Source organism: Oncorhynchus clarkii, chromosome 4 (genome assembly GCF_045791955.1).
Source record: "Oncorhynchus clarkii lewisi isolate Uvic-CL-2024 chromosome 4, UVic_Ocla_1.0, whole genome shotgun sequence".
Lineage (NCBI taxonomy): Eukaryota > Metazoa > Chordata > Actinopteri > Salmoniformes > Salmonidae > Oncorhynchus > Oncorhynchus clarkii.
Window position 1 is genome coordinate 41,267,060 of NC_092150.1, and position 22,704 is coordinate 41,289,763.

Below are 22,704 nucleotides of genomic sequence, written 5' to 3' on the forward strand. Positions count from 1 at the left end.
CTCCGCTAGACCCTCTGCTTATCTCTCTCCCCTGTCTCCTGTGTGTGTAGAGGGTACTTTGTGAGTACGGAGGAGGATGAAAACCTGCCCCACTATGATGAGAAGAGCTGGTTTGTAGGAGACCTGAACAGAACCCAGTCTGAAGACCTTCTACTAGGCAAACCTGACGGCGCCTTCCTCATCAGGGAGAGCAGCAAGAAGGGCTGCTACGCATGCTCCGTAGTGTAAGTACTCAAGTATATTCTATCAATAAGATAAGCCTGCTCCGTAGTGTAAGTACTCAAGTATATTCTATCAATAAGATAAGCCTGCTCCGTAGTGTAAGTACTCAAGTATATTCTATCAATAAGATAAGCCTGCTCCGTAGTGTAAGTACTCAAGTATATTCTATCAATAAGATAAGCCTGCTCCGTAGTGTAAGTACTCAAGTATATTCTATCAATAAGATAAGCCTGCTTCGTAGTGTAAGTACTCAAGTATATACTATGAATAAGATAAGCCTGCTCCGTAGTGTAAGTACTGAAGTATATTCTGTCAATAAGATAAGCATTCTCCGTAGTGTAAGTACTCAAGTATATACTATCAATAAGATAAGCCTGCTCCATAGTGTCAGTCTCTCAATACAGTGCCTTGCGAAAGTATTCGGCCCCCTTTGAACTTTGCGACCTTTTGCCACATTTCAGGCTTCAAACATAAAGATATAAAACTGTATTTTTTTGTGAAGAATCAACAACAAGTGGGACACAATCATGAAGTGGAACGACATTTATTGGATATTTCAAACTTTTTTAACAAATCAAAAACTGAAAAATTGGGCGTGCAAAATTATTCAGCCCCTTTACTTTCAGTGCAGCAAACTCTCTCCAGAAGTTCAGTGAGGATCTATGAATGATCCAATGTTGACCTAAATGACTAATGATGATAAATACAATCCACCTGTGTGTAATCAAGTCTCTGTATAAATGCACCTGCACTGTGATAGTCTCAGAGGTCCGTTAAAAGCGCAGAGAGCATCATGAAGAACAAGGAACACACCAGGCAGGTCCGAGATACTGTTGTGAAGAAGTTTAAAGCCGGATTTGGATACAAAAAGATTTCCCAAGCTTTAAACATCCCAAGGAGCACTGTGCAAGCGATAATATTGAAATGGAAGGAGTATCAGACCACTGCAAATCTACCAAGACCTGGCCGTCCCTCTAAACTTTCAGCTCATACAAGGAGAAGACTGATCAGAGATGCAGCCAAGAGGCCCATGATCACTCTGGATGAACTGCAGAGATCTACAGCTGAGGTGGGAGACTCTGTCCATAGGACAACAATCAGTCGTATATTGCACAAATCTGGCCTTTATGGAAGAGTGGCAAGAAGAAAGCCATTTCTTAAAGATATCCATAAAAAGTGTTGTTTAAAGTTTGCCACAAGCCACCTGGGAGACACACCAAACATGTGGAAGAAGGTGCTCTGGTCAGATGAAACCAAAATTGAACTTTTTGGCAACAATGCAAAACGTTATGTTTGGCGTAAAAGCAACACAGCTCATCACCCTGAACACACCATCCCCACTGTCAAACATGGTGGTGGCAGCATCATGGTTTGGGCCTGCTTTTCTTCAGCAGGGACAGGGAAGATGGTTAAAATTGATGGGAAGATGGATGGAGCCAAATACAGGACCATTCTGGAAGAAAACCTGATGGAGTCTGCAAAAGACCTGAGACTGGGACGGAGATTTGTCTTCCAACAAGACAATGATCCAAAACATAAAGCAAAATCTACAATGGAATGGTTCAAAAATAAACATATCCAGGTGTTAGAATGGTCAAAGTCCAGACCTGAATCCAATCGAGAATCTGTGGAAAGAACTGAAAACTGCTGTTCACAAATGCTCTCCATCCAACCTCACTGAGCTCGAGCTGTTTTGCAAGGAGGAATGGGGAAAAAATGTCAGTCTCTCGATGTGCAAAACTGATAGAGACATACCCCAAGCGACTTACAGCTGTAATCGCAGCAAAAGGTGGCGCTACAAAGTATTAACTTAAGGGGTCTGAATAATTTTGCACGCCCAATTTTTCAGTTTTTGATTTGTTAAAAAAGTTTGAAATATCCAGTAAATGTCATTCCACTTCATGATTGTGTCCCACTTGTTGTTGATTCTTCACAAAAAAATACAGTTTTATATCTTTATGTTTGAAGCCTGAAATGTGGCAAAAGGTCGCAAAGTTCAAGGGGGCCGAATACTTTCGCAAGGCACTGTATGTACTACTGATTGAGTCTCTGCGATGATGATATGCCATGGTAAGTTTTGCTAAATTGTGGTAGTTCAATAATCCTCTGTGAGTGTGTCAAAAACTGCTCTTATACAGTGCCGTTGGAAAATATTCAGATCCCTTCCCCTTTTCCACATTTTTTTTTTACGTTAGAGACTTATTCTAAAATGGATTAAATACAAAAATACCCCATAATGACAAATAAAACAAAACCGAAATATGACATTTACATAAGTACTCAGACCCTTTACTCAGTACTTTGTTGAAGCACCTTTGGCAGTGATTACAGCCATGAGTCTTCTTGAGGAGTTTCTCCCATTCTTCTCTGCAGATCGTCTCAAGCTCTGTCAGGTTGAACGGGGAGCGCTGCTGCACAGCTATTTTCAGGTCTCTCCAGAGATATTAGATCGGGTTCAAGTCTAGGCTCTGGCTGGGTCACTCAGGGACAGTCAGAGACTAGTCCCGAAGCCACTTCTTGGCTGTGTGCTTAGGGTCGTTGTCCTATTGGAAGGTGACCTTTGCCAGACTGAGGTCCTGAGAGCTCTGGAGCAGGTTTTCATTAAGGATCACTCTGTACTTTGCTCCGTTCATCTTTCCCTCGATCCTGACTAGTCTCCCAGTCCCTGCCGCTGAAAAACATCCACACAGCATGATACTGCCACCACCATGCTTCACGGTAGGGATGGTGCCAGCTTTCCTCCAGACGTGATGCTTGGCATTCAGGCCCAAGAGTTCAATCTTGATTTCATCAGACCAGAGAATCTTGTTTCTCATGGTCTGAGTGTCCTTTAGATGCCCTTTGGCAAACTCCAAGCGGACTGTCATGTGTCTTTTACTTCAATCTGGCCACTCTACCATAAAGGCCTGATTGGTGGAGCGCTGCAGAGATGGCAGTCCTTCTGGAAGGTTCTCCCATCTCTACAGAGAAACTTTAGAGCTATGTCAGAGTGACCATCGGGTTCTAGGGCACCTCCTTGACCGAGGCCCTTCTCCCCAGATCATAAGGGCATAAGGCGAGACCCAAATGTAGACACAGGAGGCAGATAGTTGAGCTCCGATATCTATTATACCAAAAAGGGGTAGGCAAAAGGCAGGTCATGGACAGGCCAGAGTTCATAAACCAATCCAAACAGTACCAGGCGAAAGGCAGGCTCGAGGTCAGGACAGGCAGAGGTTCAGTGAACAGGTCCAAGTCCAAACAGTACAAGGGGACAGGCAGGCTAGAGGTCAGAACAGGCAGAGTGGTCAGGCAGGCGGATTCAGCGCCAGGACAGGCAAGGTTCAAAACCAGGAGGGCTAGGAAAAGACAGAGACTGGGAAAAATAGGAGCTAGGAAAAACGCTGATTGACTTGGCAAAACAAGACGAACTGGGACAGAGAGACAGGAAACACAGGGATAAATACACCGGGGACTAATGGGGAAAACAGGAGACACCTGTGGAGACACAAATACAGGTGAAACAGACGTGCGTGACACAGATTGCCCAGTTTGGCCGGGAGGGCAGCTCTTGTAAAATTCTTGGTGGTTCCAAACTTCTTCCATTTAAGAACAGGGGTCCTTCAATGCTGCAGACATTTTTGGTACCCTTCCCCAGATCTGTGCCTCGGCACAATCCTGTCTCAGAGCTCTACGGACAATTCCTTTGACCTCATGTTATGGTTTTTGCTCTGACATGCACGTCATCTGTGGGACCTTATATAGACAGGTGTGTGCCTTTCCAAATCATGTCCAATCAATTGAATTTACCACAGGTGGACTCCAATCAAGTTGTAGAAACATCTTAAGGATGAGCAATGGAAACAAAATCAATTTTGAGTTCCATAGCAAAGAGTCTGAATACTTATATAAATAAGTTATTTTTTGTTATTTTTTTTATATAAAGTCTACAAACATTTCTAAAAACCTGTTTTCGCTTAGTAATTATGGGGTATTGTGTAAATTAATGAGGAAAACAATTACTTCAATCCATTTTAGAATAAGGCTGTAACGTAACTTGTGTGTTTTGGCTCATATTAACACCTCCTATCCTCTCTTTCTACAGTGTGGAGGGCGAGGTTAAGCACTGTGTGATTTACAGCACGCAGAGGGGCTACGGCTTCGCTGAGCCTTACAACCTGTATAGCTCTCTGAAAGACCTGGTCCTGCACTACCACCAGACCTCCCTTGTCCAGCACAACGACTCGCTCAATGTGCGCCTGGCCTACCCTGTCTACGCACAGATGCCCTCATCCTCCGGCCCTGCTCCACGGAGATGAGCACCCCCCCCCCACCCAGCCCCAGGATGGATGAGGGGACAGGGGGTGGGGGGGGTAACTATTACCCAGAACCTGAGAAAATACCTGAGATGGGGAGGAAAAGTGGGAAACACTTGCTGCGACACACACGTCAGCCACCTTGGAGTTATATATATTTTTACTAGAACAATTGGAGGGCATTCTTTCTAAAGACTGCTTGATTTGCACAAGGACGTTTTAAATGTTTGTGAATGTGAAAAAACTGAAGGAAAAGAGAAGAGCCGAGTTTTAGGTGACCCTGCTGCAACCTAAACTCCAGCCAGGCCTCTTTTACAGATTCAACGACAACATGAAGACGCTCAATTTTAAGGCTTTGCTTCCTGTCGTCCGTCTGTCGCCCCAATTTCTTCATTTTTTTTTCCTTTCCTTTTTCTTTTCTGGTTTTGTTCTCTTTCTTTTTTTATTTGGACAATTTATTTTGTTCACCGCTTGTTGGCTAAATGCAAGAGATGATGATTATAATGATGTCGAGTGTATGTTCTCTGTCCCTTTCCGAATGAGAAGCAAAAATCATGTAGCATAACAGACAAAAGACGCTTGTTCAGTGTCCCTCCATATAGACTGCTGCTGAAGGGTTGGGGGGGGGGGGGGTGAAGGGAAGGGAAGGGAGAATCGAAGGGAGGGAAGAGTCGAGAGGGGTCACAAGCGAGATAAAAATGTTTTGTAGTCTTAAAAGAAGGAGAAAAAAAATGCTTGATTTTATACTAACCGTAGATGGAGAGTTAGTTTGTTTTCTTGATGGCTGGATCATATTTCCTTTGACACATTGTAAGTCATGGTAAAGTCATGTCGTTACAGTCACCTACAGAGACCAAAGTTGGCATGGGCAGAAACAAGCCCATTGTGTTTTTATTAGTCTGTATGAATGGGGAAGATTGAAAAAGAGTGGTTGCTTTGTTTAATACCACATGCGAAACAGAGTTTGGGCCCAGTGCTCGTGCACTATAAGCTCTGAGGGGATGGTACGCACAGACGGAGACGGTCGGTAGGTTTGACCGTCTAGACGGCGGTCACGGGTCGGGGTAGAAGCACTTATCTAAGAGGAGAGCCCAGCCAAGGCGGCACCGTACGGTTTGACACCAAATCCCAAAACTAAGGAGAAACAAACGACTTTAGAACCTGAAACATGTTTGTTTTAAACAAAATATTATTTGTAGTATATGCTAATGTCTGTTTAAAACAAACGGGGACTTTATGTATCGGTTACGGAACCTTTGAGATAAATAGGCTTTGAACTGTTTTAGTGTACACGAAGCAGGTAGGGAGGGGGGAGTTTCAAGTTGAAGACGAATGCTTTTGATGATGATAAAAACTTGAAGAAAGTGCAATCCAGCAATGTATTATGATTATTTAGGTTAGCAGTCACCCGGAGAGCTGAACGAACCCAGCTTCCAGAGAGACTCGCAGGAGAGATAATCAAAGTGCACATTGAAGCTTTTGAAGATAAATTGCTTTTCTTTTCTTTCCTTTTTTTTGTTTTGTTTTTGTTTGTGTTTCACTCAAACTTCTTACCCGGTGCTTGCCTTTAAGACCAGTGGAAACATTTCTGTTGAAAATAAAATATTATAACATCGCACAATAAATATTGACAAAATGACAAACGACCACAATGTGCAATTTTCCAGTCTATTCGGTCACCTCTACTCCCTGATATGAACCTCTCTATTCTGATTGGCTGTTGTTTGGCTACTGAGTTACCATTGGCTCTCCTTGCTGCCTGTCTAACCAGCAGCCCCTGAGACAGACAATGGACCAGTGATGTCAAATATGGTGGATAAATGAAGATAGTTCACTCAGGCCGTTTACCATTGAAAATAAATGGACAATTTCTGGTCTACTTAACTGGGTGTTTCCATAGACACCAATAGACACCAGTCCTGTCTACTTAGTTAATTTTCTTTAATTGAACCAGAAAAAAAACAGTGAGTGGGTTATTTCACTTCCTCATCCATCTACGAGTGTCCCTGGGGTCCTGTCTCTCCCAGACAGTTGTCCCCTCCCTGCCTGTTAATCTTAGGCCATATTTAAGGCCTTGTTGACAGGAGAGGGTAGCGCTGCAGCAGAGGGGTGGTTTAGTGACCCTGGAGTAGAACAAACACAGTGGTTTTTAATCGAGCCCCCTCCAAATTTGCACCTTACTGGACAAATGTTTTGGCTCAATTGGGGGTAAAGACACCACTCCAGTGAGGTTGACTACCAAAATTGATCTAACAGATTCAGAGTTACATATTAAAAAAACTGGATTCAAATAAGCAACTCTCTTGTCACACTTTGAAAACAAGAGAGTTGTATATTGTCTGGAGTCTTCACTAAACTACCAGTGGAAATCAGTGAAGTGTATGGGGTCACACCAGTAAGAACCAGTGCTCAGTGTGTGTGAGAAGGAAAGTTGAGGCCATGTTATCTAGCCATGCGGTGGTGGTGAAGTGGAATCATCATGGTGAATGAATGAGTGAATGATACAGTCTTGGTAAAAGCCAGGCCCCCCCCCCCCCCGAGTATCTATCTCCCCTGTATCTCCTCCACAACGACACCATACGCTTCTGCGAATCATCTTTATCTAACATGCACACCCACCCCTTGGAGTAGTGCACTAAGATAAGCCAGATGAGGCAGTGGGGGGGGGGGGGGGGGGGGGTGGAGCGGTCACTAGGTCACAGTCAGTGTTGAAAGCCCTTGATAAAGAACACATGCAAGGGAGGAGGAGGGAGAAGGTGTGACACTCCCTCGCAAGACTAGAGGAGAGATGGGTTCTCCCTTATTCAGTCTCTCCCTGGTCTGTATGTTCTGATGTGCCTAGTAACAGCTGTTAGGGTTACGGTGAGGTTCAGCTCTTCTGTATGGAGTGTAGTGGGGTGTGATATGGTGTACTGGGGAGGGAAGGGGGTTAGAGGTCATGTTGAATGTAAAACTGGATCAGGCTGTTCTGATAGATGGACGTTTGTTTGTGTCTCCTCGTCCCTGTTTTCTTTGGCAAGGACCCTCATGCAGGATGCTAGGATACCCTTTTGCTACAACAGTTTCATAACAAAACCCACTTTAATCTCTGGACTGGTAAAAACCAGGTTTAACAATACCCAGACAGTAAGCTAGACCTTTTGTCATTAATTATAATGGTGTCTACCTGGTTCTAATCGTGTCTATCCACCTCAGTGGCCCTGCTCTGTTAGGTTTGTCCACTGAGGTAGCTCAAGAGCCTGTCTATCTTCACTTCAGTCTCCTCTCCTTCCTTATCCTCCACCATGGTTTGAAGGTTGTTATTTTGTTGACTTTTAGTTTTTTTTTTTTTTTTTACTAGGAGCCCTATAGGGCCCTAACTCTATTACTTGAACCATTGCATTGCTCACTGTTGAATGTCTTTATATAGAAATATACATATATTAAATAAAATATCTGTTTTGTTGTCCTATAGTAGTGAGCGGGACTGGGTTGACTTTTAAATATATATAATTATAACATGTTTATGTCACAGAAACAGAAATACAAGTAAGCTTCTTTGCAAGGAGGGAAAGATGTCTCAGAAATATACTAAGATTACGTTTGTTGATGGGGGGGCTTGTCTGATATCGCAAACATCACTCTTCAGAGAAGACAGGGTGCATCCGAAATGGCGCCGTACTTCCTATGTAGTGCTTGGGAATCGTGTGCCATTTCAGACGCAGACACGGTGTGACTCTGTCTCATCTTCAGTTGTTATTCTCCACTGTGAGACAAAGCATTTCCTTTACTAATCTATGATGCTGAAAGAACACATACTATTTTTGTTCGTGATTTAGTTGTTCCTCTACTCTTCCCCCCTGGCATTGAGACCAAAGATTTCAGTTGACTTTATTTTTAGCCTTTAGATGTTGATAGTTTGAAAGGGATGTTTGTTTCCATGTTACATGTTATTTCCATTGCCTTGTTTCCAGAAGAACTCAGAAGTTAGTATGGTACCGTAGCTTGAGGTAATCAGAGTGAGTGAATATGGGTAGCCTAGTGGTTAGAGTGTTGGACTAGTAACCGGAAGGTTGCAAGTTCAAACCCCCGAGCTGACAAGGTACAAATCTGTCGTTCTGCCCCTGAACAGGCAGTTAACCCACTGTTCCTAGACTGTCATTGAAAATAAGAATTTGTTCTTAACTGACTTGCCTAGTTAAATAAAGGTCAAATAAATGTCCCATACAGCTAGAATCCCCTGTTAGTGATAATGATGTTGCTAATTAGCAATAAAAGTCATTATGATGAAGTATAATAGTAATGCATTATTGGGGATAGGTGTTCCTTGGTGATATTTGAGGTATTCGATCTATACCAAAGAACATTTGGATGTCCTTACCAAGCAGTGTGGTTAAGGAGGATAGTTTGCCACACCTCTCAGTCTTTTGTCTATTCAAATTAGACTGATAGCTTTCACCGCTCTGAAAGTGATGAGAGATAGAAGGCAGATTTATTCCTATGCCAGGGTTTAATTTGAATGATTTAGCAAGTCTCTGCACCCATGATGTGAGTGGCTTTATTGATCTACAATATGTGTGCCGTTGGTGTGATTCCTCTTTTAGTTTAGTTTTGTTAAGTTCGTGAAAGACCTCTTACTTCACCAAAAACACTCCCTGTGTCTGTCTCCTTGTTTTCTCACAACACAGTCATATATTTGCACCCGTTGATCCAGTCGGACGTACGGTTGCTCTCTCTCCCTCTCAGCTTTGAAAGGAAGTGAATAAGACAAATACACTTTAATTTCCCCTTGTGTCTAGTGGTTTGTCTTAAAAAGAGAAGAAGTGATTGTCGTTCTTCTGCGGGACAGAAAGTAAGTTTTCCTTAAGTTATTTCACTCCAGAATGCATGCAATATCCCTTTCCTTTTCTGTCAAGGGTCAGAGGTCAGGGACAGAGGAGTAATGGGTGAGAGAGATGTTCTGTCTGAGATTTAGTGTTTATTAAAGAACAGCACCTTTGTGTTTCTGAAGAACCACTGTCAGTGGGATATGACTTGGGACAAGATGTGCTGCACATACTACCAAGACATTTCGAAGAGGTTAGGACGAACCAAAATATCTTATTCCCCAAGTTTACTTTTTGACTGTTTTAATAGTTTTCTGTGTGAAAACAAAACTCTTACGTTGGAGTACAGGTACAGGACAATGCAGGAGTAGGTTTCCTATAGCACCACAAGACTGTTATATAGCTATAATGTCTGTTGTTCTTCTTCTTCTTGCCCCTCAAGCAGTTCTGCAGAGTTTCATTTGCAGCATGCAGCCAGTGGGGGTTTGAATATGTTGTGATTCTCACCAGGAGTCGTGTGTGTTCTTACCACTGCTATCTGATCACAATACCCAGCACAGCTTCAAGGAGTACAGCTTCTTATTCAAAAAAAAAAGAAAAAAGATTTAGAAAGAAAAAGAGAAAAACAATTGTTTGTTAGAAAAAAATGTGTGTATCACACTGTCCCTATCCCTCTTTTGACATACGTACAGATCCAGCATGCATCTTTGGTACTCGTGACTGTTGTTTTTGTGTTTTAAAAAAAAAAAAGAAGAAAAAAAAGAGATGTTTTAAAGAAAAACAGTTCTTTGACTGTTCATGGTGTATTCCGATCTGATTTGAATCCAGCTAACTAAACAAGTCACTGCTTCCAGCTGAACCAAGTTACAGTCCTATTATTGTCCGTTTATAGCGTTATACGGATGTAATACTGAGAAAGATGAACGTCACAGCAATAGAAAACGTGTGTTCATTGTGGTCTGTTTGGCATGTTGAAAGCAACACGTTTCTCCATATCACAATATCTGTCAATGTTTGAGACCGACAATATAATATGCTTTGAATGTAAAGCATTTACTGGGTTGCTTACAGTTACACAACTTGAAACTCACATAATCAAACAGTTATTCTTATTTCACAGAATGTTCGCAGAATTCTTTTGAAACACCAGCAGTTTTTGCTATGTAGGCTACTTCTTAGACAAACACACAAGCAATATGACATTGATCTCCTTTTATTTTTCTGTCTGCTTACTTTATTCTGACAATTACTGCTAAGTAAGTACCTACTCACATAGACGTTCTGGTATATAATTGTGTGTTTCTGGAGCGACCTTGTGGTGTTGTTGCATGTGGATTGTGATGGTGGTGACTTTACCTTGTACAGCCGGCTATGAGTGGTGCTCGACTCTCCAGACCAATCAAACAGAGACTTCTTTCTCAGTATTACAACGTCGACATACACACCGTGCTTCTGAGCTTCTATAGGTATTCCCTTCATCAGTTTAAAGTTGTTTTAATAACGCCACGGTACACTACTTCACTTTCTCGTATCTGTTGCAATGGTTTGTGTATGTTGTAAAATCTCCATTTGTTTCGAACTCAACTCTTGTACGTTATCAATGGAACTTCACTATATTCATTTCTCTCGCAGAATAAAGAAAATATTTTATTCAAACCTGTTGCCTCTGTGTTGTCTTGCGGGTCAATTAAACAATAAGGCCCGAGGAGGTGTGGCATACGGCCATTATAGAAGGAAAAGAAACGCACACCTATTTAGGCGAGGTGCTGGCTAGCGGAGTAGAAAACTTGAAAATAAAAGAGAGCCGCACACTAGGAGCTCAGATGCAAAAATGTAATTACCAGCGTTTCGACAGCCAAGCTGTCTTCATCAGGGTATAACCAGTTTATAATAGCAATAAAGCACCTCGGGGGTTTGTGGTATACGGCCAATATACCATGGCCCCGCGTAACGAGGAGTGCCTGGAAACAGCCCTTAGCTGTGGTATATTGGCCATATACCACAAACCCCCCGAGGGGCTTTATTGCTATTATAAACTGGTTACCAACGTAATTAGAGCAGTTAAATATTTGGTCATACCCATGGTATACAGTCTGATATACACCAGATGTCAGCCAATCAGCATTCAGGGCTCGAACCACCCAGTTGATTATGGGGAATAAATGGTGACCAGCAGATCAATGTTACAGCTTGAAGCTCATACTGAGTTTTGGCTTTAGGGATAATTTGCAGGTATTTGAATTTCTGTATCTCGACATGACACCAATAGTGTATAGAGTTGAGCATGCTTAAATCAATGTGGTTGATGAATAAGATATAACCATCTTGCCAAATTCACACCTGTCTAATAGACATTGATTTAAAAAAAAATACATACAGATTCTGTCACACCCTGATCTGTTTCACCTGTCCTGTCTCTACCCCCAACCAGGTGTCTCCCATTTGTCCCCGTTATCTCCTGTGTATTTATACCTGCGTTTTCTGCTTGTCTGTTGCCAGTTCGTCTGTTTTTATTTTTGTTTAAAACCCATTGAGGTTGAAAACCTATTTTGCGAGGGCGACCTGGCAAGAAGGTAAAACAGGGAAATAGCAGCATGTCCGTAAAATATTACAGAAAAATAGAAAATACACACAAAAGACAAAGTGTCACAAGTTACAGATACAATTGAAGATTAGAAACAACTGCAGTTATCACAAACAGTGTTGTCGATCAGAGTCTTAAAAACAAGCAAGGACACTAACTCCTGTCCCGTCAAGTCCTACCAGGTGTTTTTCCCGTTTTCAAGTTTCTATAAAAATATTGAGACACAGCTTAGCCTTTTGTTAATCACACTGTCATCTCAGATTTTTAAAATATGCTTTACAGCCAACGCTAGACAAGCATTTGTGCAAGTTTATCATGGCATAATGCTATGGCTAGGCTCTGCTAGCATCAGGCAACATTTTCACGAAAATAAGAAAAGCAATCAAATTAAATCATTTACCTTTGAAGAACTTCGGATGTTTTCACTCAGGAGACTCCCAGTTAGATAGCAAATGTTCCTTTTTTCCCAAAATATTATTTTTGTTAGGCGATTGGGGCAATTGGTTTCTCATAAGAAGCGATTGGAAAAATGGCTACTTGTGTACTTTACGCAAGATTTTCTGCGGGAGCCACCATGTGACCACTTGCTAAATGTGGTCCCTTACGGCTATTCTTCAACATAAATGCGTAAAAAGACGTCACAATACTGTAGACACCTTGGGGAATACGTAGAAAACGTAAGCTCATTCGTAGCTCATTCACAGCCATATAAGGAGTCATTGGCATGAGGCGGTTTCAAAAAATGCGGCACTTCCTGATTGGATTTTTATCTGGGTTTCGCTTGTAGCATCAGTTCTGTTGCACTCACAGACAATATCTTTGCAGTTTTGGAAACGTCAGAGTGTTTTCTATCCAAATCTGTCAATTATATGCATAGTCGAGCATCTTGTCGTGACAAAATATCTTGTTTAAAGCGGGAACGTTTTTTATCCAAAAATGAAAATACTGCCCCCTAGTTATAAAAGGTTAATGCAACCGCTGTTTCAGATTTCAAAAAGGCTTTACGGCGAAAGCACACTTTGCGATTATGTTAGGTCAGCGCTTAGCCACAGAAAACCATACAGCCATTTTCCAACCAAAGAGAGGTGTCACAAAAGTCAGAAATAGCGTTAAAATGAATCACTTACCTTTGATGATCTTCATCTGATTGCACTCCGAGGTCTCCATGTTAGACAATAAATGTTTGTTTTGTTCAATTAAGTTCATCTTTATGTCCAAATACCTCCTTTTTGTTCACGCGTTTAGTCCAGTAATCCAAATGCACAAGGCGCGGGTACTAAGTCCAGACGAAAAGTCAAAAAAGTTCCATTATATATCGTAGAAACATGTCAAACGATGTATATAATCAATCTTTAGGATGTTTTTATCATAAATCTTCAATAATGTTTCAACTGGACAATTCCTTTGTCTTTAGAAATGAAATCGAACGTAGAGTCTCCCTACCAGTCCGGATCCGCCAGAGTCTCCCTACCAGTCCGGATCCGCCAGAGTCTCCCTCCAGTCCGGATCCGCCATCAGTCCAGTGGCGTCCTCTAGTCTGTGGTCGGCGGTGAGGGTTGCCGCTCCAGAGACATTAAGGGTGAAGTGGAGCAGGGTCCACGTCCTGAGCCAGAACCGCCACCTCGGAGTCATGCCCACCCACACCCTCCCATATAGGTTTAGGTGTGCGGCCGGGGTATTTTGTGGGTTATTGTCTATGTCTATGTCTAGTTGCCTGTGTTTGCACTTTTGTATCATAGCGTCACGTTCGTTTTGTTATTTTGTATAGTTTGTTTAATGTCTATATTTATTAAAAGTATCATGTATTTACAATACGCTGCGCCTTGGTCTCCTCCATACGACGATCGTGACAGAATCATGTCTGAGTATAACAGAACTTATGTAGCAGGCAAAACCCAGAGGGCTAACAGTTCAGAATTGTATTTGTTTTAGGTCTCTGTCTGTTCAGCAAGTTCTCATTGGGAAACAATATTTCTTAGGCAATTGTTTTCAGTTCCTACCGCTTCCACTGTATGTCACCAGTCTTTGGAATTTGGTTGAGGTTATTCCTTTGTGCAATGAAGAAGTACAGCCATCTAGGAACTGGGTAGCACTGTTGAGAGTTGCGCAAGACTTGGAAAGTAGCGAGGGTTTGTTGTCTTCCTGTATTGAACACAGATAGACCCGTCTTCAATTTGATCGATTTTTAACGTTTAAAAATACCTAAAGTTGTATTACAAAAGTAGTTTGAAATGTTTTGGCAAAGTTTACATGCAACTTTATGATATTTTGTAGTGACGTTGCGCAAATTGGAAGCTGTTTTTTTCTGGATCAAACGCGCCAAATAAATGGACATTTTGGATATATATGGACGGAATTTATCGAACAAAAGGACCAATTGTGATGTTTATGGGACTTATTGGAGTGCCAACAAAAGAAGCTCGTCAAAGGTAAGGCATGTTCTATATTTTATTTCTGTATTTTGTGGAGCGCCTGCAGGGTTGAAATATGCTACTATCTTTGTTTACTGTTGTGCTATCATCAGATAATAGCTTCTTATGCTTTTGCCGAAAAGCCTTTTTAAAATCTGACATGTTGGCTGGATTCACAACGAGTGTAGCTTTAATTTAGTATCTTACATGTGTGATTTAATGAAACTTTGATTTTCCCTGGCTTTTGGCCAAGTGGGACGCAAGCGTCCCCTATACCATAAGAAGTTAATCCACCTGGCGTGTCAGACACATGTGAAAGAAATGCTACAAACCCCAGCCACATCCAGTGGTGGAAAAAGTACTACGATCCTCTTCCTGTGAATGACTGGACCAAGGTGGAGCGTGAGACGTGTTCATGATATTTTATTAAAATCAGAACACTAGAACAAAAAAATAACAAAGAGGAAAACGAACAGTTCTGTAAGGAAACTAACAATACAGAAAACAACTACCCACCAAACCCATGTGGGCAAAAGCTACCTAAGTATGGTTCCCAATCAGAGACAACGATAGACAGCTGTCCCTGATTGAGAACCATACCCGGCCAAAAACAAAGAAATAGAAGAACATAGAATGCACACCCTAGTCACACCCTGGCCTAACCAAAATAGAGAACACAGAGCAGGACAAGTATTCAATTGTCATACTTGAGTCAAAGTATGAATAATTTCAAATTCCTTACATTAAACCAGATGGCACAATTGTATTTTTGTATTTATTTTTTAAATTGATGGATAGCCAGGGGGACACTCCAACACTCAGACAGAATTTACAAACAATGCATTTGTGTTTAGTGAGTCTGCCAGATCAGAGGCAGTAGGGATGACCAGGGATGTTCTCTTGATAAGTGTGTGATTGGACAATTTTCATGTCAAAATGTAACGAGTACTTTTGGGTGTCAAGGAAAATGTATGGAGTACATTATTTTCTTTACGAATGTAGTGATGTAAAAGTTGGCAAAAATATAAATAGTAATGTACAAATACCACAAAAAATGACTTAAGTAATACTTAAAAGTATTTTTACTTAAGTACTTTACACCACTGCCCAAATGCCTTCACACCAGTACATTAGCATGTTTTATAAACTGTTACACATGCACTTATCACATAGTATTCCATAAGACCATGCAACCTGGGTTGAAACCTGAGCGAGGTGCACATGTACAGTACATAAACAGATGCATGCACCATATATTTATGTGGTGGACACTTGATACGGTCACATGATATTGTTGTGGTATGTCACAAAATCATGTTACGGCCAGACATATCAATATTCATTTTATATATCAATAAGTATTGCTAAGTGGATGGTCTCTGCAGAAGGTGTAAACGGTACAGCCAAATGGTTACTTGCATAGTAGCAATATCAGAAATAGATAGTGTCAATATAAATAACATATACAGTATGTACAAGAACAATATCAATAACGATATCAGTGATAGTTGAGATAGTTATATAGTTATATGCATAGTTATATGCATACAACCAGGGGTAAAGTGGCTGAGCAGCAGGATATTTTTTTGTTGTAGCAGCAACGTATGGAGTGTGTGTTAGGAGAGAGTCATGTGAATAGAGGCAATGCAGATAGTGCTGATGACTGGTCTGTCCAAACCACACATGAACAAGGGAATCTATATTCGGAGAGCCTGTTTCTGTCCTGCCCTTGACTTTGGTGAAGGGCATGTTATGTCCATAGCCTCTTCTTCGCAAAACTCCCTGATGTCATGTCTCTGACTGATTAAATTATGTGACAGGCTATTTTATCAAATATTATCACATTTGATCAAATGTCTGGGAAAAAAACGCATTTTGATAAAAAAATATTTTTTACATTCAAAGGCTCTCCTGTGAAGTCATGACTTGCGACATATGCCTAGTTTCCTGAATAAGGTCACATTTATACTTTGCAGCTGGCCCATCTAGTGGAAATGACTCAGTTCTGACTCAAGGACAAGACTCATCTCAATAAACATCAATCTGCTTTCAAATCTGATTCCATCGAGGGAACAATGAATGACTTCTCTGATGCAAAATAGACCTGCTATTGTGCAGGGCAGGTCGCAGGACAGATGGAAACAGCAACAAACAGGCTGCATTGTATTCGGCACAAATAATTCCCTGAATTCTAGACCTCAGCTGAATCTGGTAATGTATTGTGTGGCTGTTGAGGAGACTAAATTACTTGGTGTTATCTTAGACTGGTGTTACCATGGATTCAACATATAGACATATAGATGCAGTAGTTGTAAAGGTGGGGAGAGGTCTGTCCGTGATCAAGTCAAGCTGCAGCTGCTCTTCATTGTAATCAGAGGGTTAATATCAATAATATGCATGCCAGTCTCTTTTGGCTAAGAGTTGAGGAAAGCCTGACAGCGTCACTTCTTTTTTTTTATAAGAAACATTAACGTGCTGGAAATGTCAAATTGTTTGCATAATCAACTTACACACAGCACTGCCCCAAACACTTACCCCACCAGGCATGCCACCAGGGGCATTCTTTTCACCGGTCAAGGAAATATACAATATTATACAGATCCATGATTGCATGGAACTCCCTTCCAACTCATACAGTGCAAGTGAACTAATAGAGCAACACCTTACCGCACGACGCCTCTCCCACATGATCTACAGTAGGGCAAAAAAGTATTTAGTCAACCACCAATTGTGCAAGTTCTCCCACTTAAAAAGATGAGAGAGGCCTGTAATTTTCATCATAGGTACACTTCCACTATGACAGACAAAATGATTTTAAAAAATCCAGAAAATCACATTGTAGGATTTTTTATGAATTTATTTGCAAATTATGGTGGAAAATAAGTATTTGGTCAATAACAAAAGTTTATCTCAATACTTTGTTATATACCCTTTGTTGGCAATGACAGAGGTCAAACGTTTTCTGTAAGTCTTCACAAGGTTTTCACACACTGTTGCTGGTATTTTGGCCCATTCCTCCATCCAGATCTCCTCTAGAGCAGTGATGTTTTGGGGCTGTTGCTGGGCAACACAGACTTTCAACTCCCTCCAAAGATTTTCTATGTGGTTGAGATCTGGAGACTGACTAGGCCACTCCAGGACCTTGAAATGCTTCTTACGAAGCCACTCCTTCGTTGCCCGGGCGGTGTGTTTGGGATCATTGGCATGCTGAAAGACCCAGCCACGTTTTATCTTCAATGCCCTTGCTGATGGTAGGAGGTTTTCACTCAAAATCTCACGATACATGGCCCCATTCATTCTTTCCTTTACACGGATCAGTCGTCCTGGTCCCTTTGCAGAAAAACAGCCCCAAAGCATGATGTTTCCACCCCCATGCTTCACAGTAGGTATGGTGTTCTTTGGATGCAACTCAGCATTCTTTGTCCTCCAAACACAACGAGTTAAGTTTTTACCAAAAAGTTATATTTTGGTTTCATTTGACCATATGACATTCTCCCAATCTTCTTCTGGATCATCCAAATGCTCTCTAGCAAACTTCAGACGGGCCTGGACATGTACTGGCTTAAGCAGGGGACACGACTGGCACTACAGGATTTGAGTCCCTGGCGGCGTAGTGTGTTACTGATGGTAGGCTTTGTTACTTTGGTCCCAGCTCTCTGCAGGTCATTCACTAGGTCCCCCCGTGTGGTTCTGGGATTTTTGCTCACCGTTCTTGTGATCATTTTGACCCCACGGGGTGAGATCTTGCGTGGAGCCCCAGATCGAGGGAGATTATCAGTGGTCTTTTATGTCTTCCATTTCCTAATAATTGCTCCCACAGTTGATTTCTTCAAACCAAGCTGCTTACCTATTGCAGATTCAGTCTTCCCAGCCTGGTGCAGGTCTACAATTTAGTTTCTGGTGTCCTTTGACAGCTCTTTGGTCTTGGCCATAGTGGAGTTTGGAGTGTGACTGTTTGAGGTTGTGGACAGGTGTCTTTTATACTGATAACAAGTTCAAACAGGTGCCATTAATACAGGTAACGAGTGGAGGACAGAGGAGCCTCTTAAAGAAGAAGTTACAGGTCTGTGAGAGCCAGAAATCTTGCTTGTTTGTTGGTGACCATATACTTATTTTCCACCATAATTTGCAAATAAATTCATAAAAAATCCTACAATGTGATTTTCTGAATTTTTGTTCTCATTTTGTCTATCATAGTTGAAGTGTACCTATGATGAAAATTACAGGCCTCTCTCATCTTTTTAAGTGGGAGAACTTGCACAATTGGTGGCTGACTAAATACTTTTTTGCCCCACTGTACTTGTTGTGTCTATGTACTGACATGTATGTGTAGCTGCACACTACATGTTCATGTTTTAAATGTACGTAAATTGTAAAATATTTTGTCTGTAATGTCTTTTTGGTTATGTGTAGCTGTTGCCATTGGCGTCGGCTAATGGAGATCCAATAAATGTAATTCTACATTTCAAAGGAAAAACCAATATCTCACCTGGGATTCGAACTTGCCGCAAATGTCTTGAATGAGATTTGTGCCGCGGATGCTAAAAACATTAGCATGTGGAAACAGTGCCAGGTAAATTAAACCGAAGTGTGGATTTCTGTCATATCTTGTCCATAGACTGCTTACAAGGTATAGGAAACCAATGTGAAATGTTGTAATATGGGTGAGCTATCCCTTTAAGTGATCTTGGGAGACATGGTTCCAGCTTTGGTTTAAAGTTCATTCGACAAGCAACATTCTGAGAGGTGGCGGAGCGTCGCTTCGGGGCTCTCCGGCAGCACTAATTTTACACCCCTGTGGCAATAGCCTGCAGTATGTGTCGGTCTGCAAGAGGTACTCCATGCAGCTGCTTATCAACTATATTTATAATCTTCATTTGCAAGGTTTTGGTTGCACTTCCTTTCACAACACACGATCACAATAAATTGACTTCGACATCTCAAAAGAACCTTCCCTGGGATTCGAACTAGCTGCAAACAGCAAAAACGACCAAAGTCAGGTTCTCAACACTGAGCTATTAGTCAAAGTCAGCATTTGTAAATGGCTGATGAGGAATTTGTTACTGGAAATAATCATGTCCAGCTGGCCAGGTTAACATAGGCGACCGGAGTATGGTCGAGTGGGTGTGACGGAAAAAAAAGTAGGGGGCATGTGGAAAGGAGTGGGTGTGTCAAAAGTGTGCTGCTATAGGTTAAACGGTTTTGATTGAGCAGTGTTGTTTTTCTTCCATTTCTTCCCAGGCAACTACCGTACACTGGAGTTTGGACTTCTGTTTATTTTTTATATTTATTTTTGTATTTTTTCTCCCCAATTTCATGGATCTAATTGTGATCGAATTACGACCTTGTCTCATCACTGCAACTCCCCAACACGCTCGGGAGAGGCGAAGGTTGAGTCATGCGTCCTCCGAAACATGACCCGCCAAACCATGCTCCTTAACACTCGCCTGCTTAACCCGGAATCCAGCTGCACCAATGTGTCGTAGGAAACGCTGTTCAACTGGCGAGCGATGTCAGCCTGCAGGTAGGTGCCCGGCCAGACACAAGGAGTCACTAAAGCACAATGAGCCAAGTAAAACCTCCCCAGCTAAACCCTCCCCTAACCCGGACGACGCTGGGCCAATTGTGTGCCTCCCTATGGGACTCCCCGTCACAGCTAGTTGCGACACAGCCTGGGATTGAACCTGGGTCTGTAGTGATGCATCAAGCACTGCGATGCAGTGCCTTAGACCCATGCACCACTCGGGAGGCTGGACTTCTGTTTATAAGCAAGAGGATGAGTCTGAGACATATTTCATGTTAGTTTTACACAAAAAAATACTTTTTCAGTTATGAATACTGACTATTGTTTGTTTTTGATTAAAAGTATTGACAATGCGTGCACTGTTGTTCATGCTTTGTATGTGTGTGCTTACTGTGACTGTCACCCTGATATTGGCTACTAGATACAGTGCCTTCAGAAAGTATTCCTTCCCCTTGACTTTTTCCACATTTTGTTTATGGAAAATGTCTGTCCTCATCAATCTACACCCAATACCCCATAATGACAAAGCAAAGACAGTTTTTTTAGTTATTTCTGTAAATGTATAAAAAAAATAAAGAACAGAAATACCCATAAGTATTCAGACCCTTTGCTATGAGACTTGAGATTGAGGACAGGTGCATCCTGTTTCCATTGATCATCCTTGAGATGTTTCTACAACTTGATTGGAGTCCACCTGTGGTAAATTCAATTGATTAGACATTAATTGAAAAGGCACACACCTGTCTATATATGGTCCCACAGTTGACAGTGCATGTCAGAGCAAAGCCCAAGCCATGAGGTCGAAGGAATTGTCCATAGAGCTCCGAGACAGGATTGTGTCGAGACAGGATTGTGTCAAGAGTAGCAAAACATTTCTGCAGCATTGAAGGTCCCCAAAAACACAGTGACCGCCATCATTCTTAAATGGAACCCCAAAACTCTTCCAAGAGCTGGCCACCCGGCCAAACTGAGCAATCGGGAGAGAAGTGCCTTGGTCAGGGAGGTGACCAAGAACCCAATGGTCACTCTCACAGAGCTCCAGTGTTCCTCTGTAGAGATGGGAGAAACTTCCAGATGGACAACAATCTCTGCAGCACTCCACCAATCAGGCCTTTATGGTAGAGTGGGCAGACGGAAGCCATTACTCAGTAAAAGGCACATGACAGCCCGCTTGGAGTTTGCCAAAAGGCATCTAAAGGACTCTCAGACCATGACAAACAAGATTCTCTGGTCTGATGAAAACAAGTTTGAACTCTTTGGCCTGAATGCCAATCGTCATGCTGGAGGAAACCTGGCACCATCCCTACGGTGAAGCATGGTGGTGGCAGCATCATGCTGTGGGGATGTTTTTCAGTGGCAGAGACTGGGAGACTAGTCAGGCTCGAGGGACAGATAAACAGTACAAAGAGATTATTGATGAAACCCTGCTCCATAGCGCTCAGGACCTCAGACTGGGGTGAAGGTTTACCTTCCAACAGGACAACTAAGCACACAGGCAAAACAATGCAGGGGTGGCTTCGGGACAAGTCTCTGAATATCCTTGAGTGGCCAAGCCAGAGCCCGGAATTGAACCTGATCTAACATCTCTGGAGAGACCTAAAATAGCTGTGCAGCAACGCTCCCCATCCAACCTGACAGAGCTTGAGAGGATCTGCAGAGAAGAATGGGAGAAACTCCCCAAATACCGGTGTGCTAAGCTTGTAGCATCATACCCAAGAACACTCAATCACTGCTAAAGGTGCTTCAACAAAGTACTGAGTAAAGAGTCTGAATACTTATGTTAATGAAATATTTCAGTTGTTTATTTATAATATATTTGCAAAAATGTCTAAAATACTGTTTTTGCTTTGTCATAATGGGGTATTGTGTGTAGATTGATGAGGAAAAAAACAATTTAATCAAAAACAATTTAATCAAATCAAGGCTGTAACGCAATAAAATGTGGGAAAAAATCAAAGGGTCTGATACTTTTCGAATGCACTGTAGCTACATCCCACACCATTCCTGGACAGTAGTGCTTGTCAAGCAGGAGCGAAGAGCCCTATGTTCCTGTGTTGTTGCCTTTCACCCCCACCTCATTGAGTAGAGACTGTATGTACATCTTGATGGTTATTAATATTACACTGAACAAAAATATAAACGCAACATGCAACAATTTCAAAGATTTTACAGTTACAGTTCGTGGTGGTGAGCTTTACACCCCTCCAACTGATGCTTGGCATTGCGCATGGTGATCTTAGGCTTGTATGCGGCTGCTCGGCTATGCAAACCCATTTCATGAAGCTCCCAAAGAACAGTTATTGTGCTGACGTTGCTTCCAGAGGCAGTTTGAAACTTGGTAGTGAGTGTTGCAACCCAGGACAGATGATTTTTACACGCTACCCTCTTCAGCACTCGGCGGTCCCCAGCGGCCTACCCCTTTACAGCTGAGCCGTTGAGGAACTGACTTGTTGGAAAGTCGGCATCATATGACAGTGCCACGTTGAAAGTCACTGAGCTCTTCAGTAAGGCTATTCTACTGCCAATGTTTGTCTATTGAGATTGCGTTGGCTTTGTGCTCAATTTTATACACCTGTCAGCAACAGGTGTGGATCAAATAGCCAAATCCACTAATTTGAAGGGGTGTCCACATACGTTTGCCTGTATAGTGTACCTTAATAAAAAGGTAGGGCCATGGATCAGAAAAACCCGTCAGTATCTGGGGTGACCACCATTTTCCTAATGCAGCGCATCACACATTTCTTTGCATAGAGTTGATCAGACTGTTGATTGTGGCCTGTGGAATGTTGTCCCACTCCTCTTCAATGGCTTTATAAAGTTTCTGGATATTGGCGGGAACTGGAACACGCTGTCGTACATGTCG

General features: G+C 42.0%; 1 protein-coding gene across 1 annotated transcript in view; it reads left to right on the plus strand.

Moving 5' to 3' along the window:
• Positions 1-6,761, plus strand: part of LOC139406818 (phosphatidylinositol 3-kinase regulatory subunit gamma-like) — a 297,830-nt gene extending 291,069 nt beyond the window's left edge. Inside the window, exons 15-16 of the mRNA XM_071149873.1 lie at positions 51-224; positions 4,307-6,761. Of these exons, the coding sequence (XP_071005974.1) occupies positions 51-224; positions 4,307-4,520 (388 nt within the window). The 3' untranslated portion in view covers positions 4,521-6,761. The remainder of the gene's footprint in view (positions 1-50; positions 225-4,306) is intronic.
• Positions 6,762-22,704: the final 15,943 nt, after the last annotated feature.